Source organism: Oreochromis aureus, linkage group 18 (genome assembly GCF_013358895.1).
Source record: "Oreochromis aureus strain Israel breed Guangdong linkage group 18, ZZ_aureus, whole genome shotgun sequence".
In the NCBI taxonomy this organism is placed as follows: domain Eukaryota; kingdom Metazoa; phylum Chordata; class Actinopteri; order Cichliformes; family Cichlidae; genus Oreochromis; species Oreochromis aureus.
This window is the reverse complement of record NC_052959.1, coordinates 26,365,384-26,370,460: the sequence shown is the minus strand read 5'-3', so window position 1 is coordinate 26,370,460 and position 5,077 is coordinate 26,365,384. Positions and strand designations below refer to the sequence as shown.

Genomic DNA, 5,077 nt, shown 5'->3' with positions numbered 1-5,077 from the left:
GAGCAAACAGAAGTGTGTACCTGTGAGTTATAGTCACATAACTGTGAGTACAAACCACAACGTGACATTCATTTTTACTACCCGAGTAGCTGCACCCAAGAGCTCGAAGTTTGTTGATGAAAAAGTGTGACGTCCAAAACCAGAAATACGGACATCTAAAGGTCTGAATTTAAGAGTCTTTCATGTGAGTATAACAGTAAAAAAAAAAAAAAAAAAGCATCTATTGGTTTTGATAACAGTTTTAATATAAAGCATAACAAATAGCAAAGGGTTTATGGGAAGAGTTTCATGGAAAATCTAACAGAGAGGACGAGTCAGGCAGGCTTAGAACGTCTGACATTAAAGCACAAACCTGAGAAAAGTTTGAATGAAAAACCTTTGTCAGAGTGAATGGGGGTAATCAGCATCTTGTGCTTGTAAGGTTTCAGTACTGAGATGACACGAACCCCAGTTCGACATGAGAAGCAAAAACAAACAGGAAGTCAGAGCAGATCTGCACTTATGCAGGTAACAGTAAGAGCAAAGCCGCGTGGTTTTAGATGATGACTCAGCAATTTAAGAGCTTGGTTTGTTTTCCTTTTTTTTTCTTCTTTTTTTGGATTTCTAGCTTTGGAAGGGTTTCACAAATGTGTGAATGAGGGTGCAGTTCAGTTTCACATTTTGATCATTTTAAGTACTTAAAAAGAAGCAAACATGTCGATATCCACGCAGATGGATTTTGCATAGTAAAATATGCATTAATATACAAAGTTGTTCGGTAATGCCATATGGTGAAAAAAAAATCCCACTGGAAATAAAAGCTGCCGTTCACTGAATATTTGATTCTCAGACCGTCGTCTTTCACCTGAACCTCTCGCACCACCTCAGCTGTAGGTGTGAATGATTCTGTGCCGCTTTAAATGATGCATGAGGATGAAGGTTTTCCCGCACTGTGAGCAGCTGTATGGTCGTTCCCCGCTGTGCGTCCGCTGGTGCACCCTCAGGCTGCTCTGCTGCGTGAACCTCTTCCCGCACTGTCCGCAACCGTACGGCTTCTCTCCCGTGTGAGTCCGGTGGTGTATGCTGAGGTGCGACGAGCACTGGAAGCTCTTCCCGCACACCGTGCACCAAAACGCTCGCTTTCTCTTGTGGCTCTGCTGGTGCAGCTTGAACTGGTGCAGGCGGCTGAACGACTTTCCGCACTGCGAGCACCCGTAGCATCGGGCGGTCCCGGAGAGGGGTTTGTGTAGGCTGTGAGGGTTAAAGCTGCTCGGTGTGAACGTGTTGTGCGACTGAGTTACAACTGGTCCGTCTCGAGTTGCGGTCTCCCTCTCAGGGTCTTCCTCTAGCTGGCTCAGATGAGTGGAGTGTGACGCATTTCTCTGCGAGTATATTTGTTCCTTCTGCTTGTCTTGCTGCAACAACTGAGCCTGCGACCTGGGCTGGAAATCTGACGACTGTGGACCGTCCTTCTGATACTCGTTGCTGTAAATCCCATTGCAAATCCTCTGAGAAGGCAACTGCTGGACGTTAGTCGACTTGCTCGGGTTAGAAGCTACATTTGGATCTGAATGGTCCGGGTACGTGTTGGAATACTCCTCTACAACGCTAGAGAAGTCTGGGAAACCAGTGTCAATGTCATTACCTTCAATTATGGATGACCAAATTTGGTTCTCCCTTTCATCCAATGAAAATTCAGCAGCAAGTTGAGTCTGCTTCCCCACATTGTGCTGGCACCCATCCTGTCTGAATGCCAGTCGGTCTTCCTCCTTTTCTGTCTTCACTGTGAACTGAAGGCCACTGATGTCTACTGCATGCTGGGCAGAGTTAAATGAGTCACTGAATTCTGATGGCTTCTGTCTGGCAACCTCTGGATGGGTTAACTGGTGGCCCTCTTCAAACTGCTGGTTCTCTGGAGCACTAGCAGTGTTAGGGTACTGAACAGCAGAACCTGCAGGTGACAGGTGTTAGGAGACTTCAGATGGGGGTGTAAAGTTCAATTAAGGTTTAATTCTTGCACAAAACCTAGGCCTTCAACTCACCAATTGGTCCAGCAGAATCACTGATCCATAGTGCCTCATCTGGACTTTCTTCTTTAATTGTAAAGGAAACAGTGGCATCCTCGATCTCAGGAAACTACACAAAAAGGGGATGGATTACCTGACTTGTTTTTCTACTTGAGAACTTCAAAGATATATGGTAACAATATAGAGATTGCAACACCGGAATCTGCCAAATTAAGTTTTATATTTCACTTCTTTTAGCTTTGTTTTCCCCTCTACAAACAACTAACTAATTATTAATCCACCATTTTTAATGTTTTTAAACCCTTTTTCAGCTTTTCTGTTCTAACACAGCTACCTGCCATAAATAAACACCTATGGGAGTGGTGGCACATTAGCAAAGTCTCAGCAATGAAACCAAAACTATAAGATTAAGAGGTGACATTTCCGCAGCGAGGTGACATTTATCATACAACTGACACTATTAGAATAACACACAGGTTTTTGATCCAGTTTTTGAACTAGTTTGTCACCAGTGTCAGCTGCCCATTTTTCTTTAACAATTTATATATACACACATATACATACATATACACATATAAGTACATATATCCACTAAAATTTCTTGCTTTTTTGTTTAGACAGACAAACTTTTAATTGTTTTGAAAAACAAAATAAAGATAAAGTTACCATTTCAATCATTTACAGTACAAAAACAGCAACAGCAATTACTTTAAATGGTGTGTGAGGGCCTAGCAGAAATACAGTGAGGTCCTTCTGAATATGGGGAACTGTGATTAAAAATGCCCATAATTCCTGAAAGGTTAATGCAACAGTTTTGTTAAACCCCTTGAAATAAAGGCTGAAAGTCTGAATTTTAGCCACATCTCGATTGTTTAATTTAAAATCCACTGTGCTGGTGTACAAAACGTATATCCACGTCCTAACACTGTAACTTTTCTCAAGTGTTCATCAGTCTTGGTGTGAAAATCTCTTATCACTCTAACATGAAAGATTTTTGAGAATCCCCTCAATGCAAACTCAACAGATGACCTCACATTATATCTAAGCAGTTTTTAATATAAAGTAGAACTCACAAGTAAATAAATGAGTATAAGCGACCTTACTGCAGAGGCAACGAAACAGTGCAAAACCACAACTCTTCCACCACTAAACTTCACAGATGGTGAACAGTTTTTCTCATGAAAAGCTGTCTTTTTTCTGCACCATACAGCTCTACTGTTTCTTTATTTTTCTGATGTTAACACTTTGACACTAACAGCTAAAGAATAAATGAATAAATGCTCAAGTTTTTGCAAGACTTCTTGTTGCATTAATCAATCTGCCCCTGGGTTGAACTGACCTTCCACATGTGGGGGATTTTATTTCATATCATTTGGAGATATTTTTGAATGCTCACAGGCAGTACAGGTTTTCTTGTTTTGATTTGTTTGGGTTTGTTTTTTTTAATGAAGACACTTCAGATATTGTCTTGATGACAACCACAAACTTCAACAGCAAAGAGAAGAGCAGAGCACAAACCTCACAGCTTTCAGCTGTCACTGTTAAAGGAAGCTCAAATCGCTGACGCCTAACCTGGAACTGATTTTAAGACTAGGTGTGTGACACATAGAGGGGTAACAAAATCACTCTAGAGGCAAATCTTACCCCACCGTAACCATCATGAAACACCTACAGGTGCTATTTTGAAGAATTATTGAAATAACTTTAACTTAACAAGGAATAAAATTAACAGTTTGTTGACTTTCCTTTAAAACATTTTTTTATCCTTCAATCACCATTTTTGCTGTTGCAAAATTATCCCTTACATGTCACTTCATGGTTGTTTAAATGCCAGGTCTCCCTTTTAAAATATCTAAATAAGCGTAGTTACTTTTTCCATGTAGCTGGTACGTTTTTAAACTGTGTAAACATTGAAATTTGCAGCAACATGTTCATTTTATGTAGGACTTCTCTAAAAACAAAAAAGTTTTTTTTTTTTTTTTTAAAAAAGAGCAAATGTTGTCCAAAAGGCAACAATTATTAGAGCATGTAGTAAACACAGACCTTCATGTCTCCTGCAGGGTGCGGACAGTTGCTCCCTACATCAGTTCCTCTGTCCATGTAGTTTTCTGGTTGCAGAAGGAAAGAAAAATCTCAATTTGAAAGCTCGAGCCGAGGAAAAGTAGATATTATTTGGAGGGGGAGTAAAATATCTCGAAATTCATTTACAAAAATAAGCAGAGGTTAATATAAAACACACCAGCGGTGGCTTTTTAAATCAAATTCCTCCTGCGTTTTGTTCTACTTCTACGTTTAGATGCACAACACACTGAGTTGTCAGTTGGAACAAACAGTGATGAAAATCTTACCGAATCCTCGCTGCAGCTGCGCATTTTTGCTCTCCATCATCAGCAGTTTCCTCTTCAGCATCTCGTTCTCGCCCTGCTTTCGGGATATTTCAAGATGCAGAAACGCACATTTGTCATCGACTAGTTTGGATATCTCTGCCACTGCTGCCTTCACCAGAACCTCCATTATTGAGGATAACTGTGTTTGAAAAGGAATGCACGTCGCCATGTTGACTCATTCAAAGTAATATATGCCAGGTAAATGAAGAATTAGTAAGTGCTTCCAAGCAGTGGTTTAAAAAATGTGAAAAGAAGCGACGCAGTAGAAAATTTTTACATCCCTGTGAGCATCATGCTAGCTGAAAGCTTTCTTCCGTGTGGCGGAGGGCTTTACCATAAATACACGAATAGAGGCGCGGTGGAATAACAGGTACGAGGCCTTCATCCTTCTGAGTCATCACCCATGGGTGTTAAATTCGAGCTAAAACTGCACGTAGAAAGGAAATTGTGGGTTAAGAAATAAGATAGAGATAAAGGTCAATAACCAGCCCAAAGATTAGTTTTGATTCTTGTTGTATTTAATTGGGAAATATGCCACATGGTCTCAAAAAACAAATCAGATTGTACTTACAAATACTAATTGCAGTAGTAGTAAAAACTAAAGAAAGATAGAAAAAAATGTTTGAATAAAGAAAGTTCAGGAAATGTGTGCAAATGGAACAACAGACCTTCTCTTTGGGACTC

General features: G+C 40.2%; 1 protein-coding gene across 1 annotated transcript; it reads right to left on the bottom strand.

The window, feature by feature from the left end:
* Positions 1 to 223: 223 nt before the first annotated feature.
* LOC116326714 (zinc finger protein 615-like) lies at positions 224 to 4,713 on the bottom strand. The gene is made up of 4 exons (XM_031748109.2): positions 4,355 to 4,713; positions 4,050 to 4,114; positions 2,022 to 2,115; positions 224 to 1,930 (listed from the first exon to the last, which is right to left on the bottom strand). Exons 1-4 carry the CDS (start codon positions 4,560 to 4,562, stop codon positions 864 to 866), a joined length of 1,434 nt encoding a protein of 477 aa, XP_031603969.2. The 5' UTR covers positions 4,563 to 4,713; the 3' UTR covers positions 224 to 863.
* Positions 4,714 to 5,077: the final 364 nt, after the last annotated feature.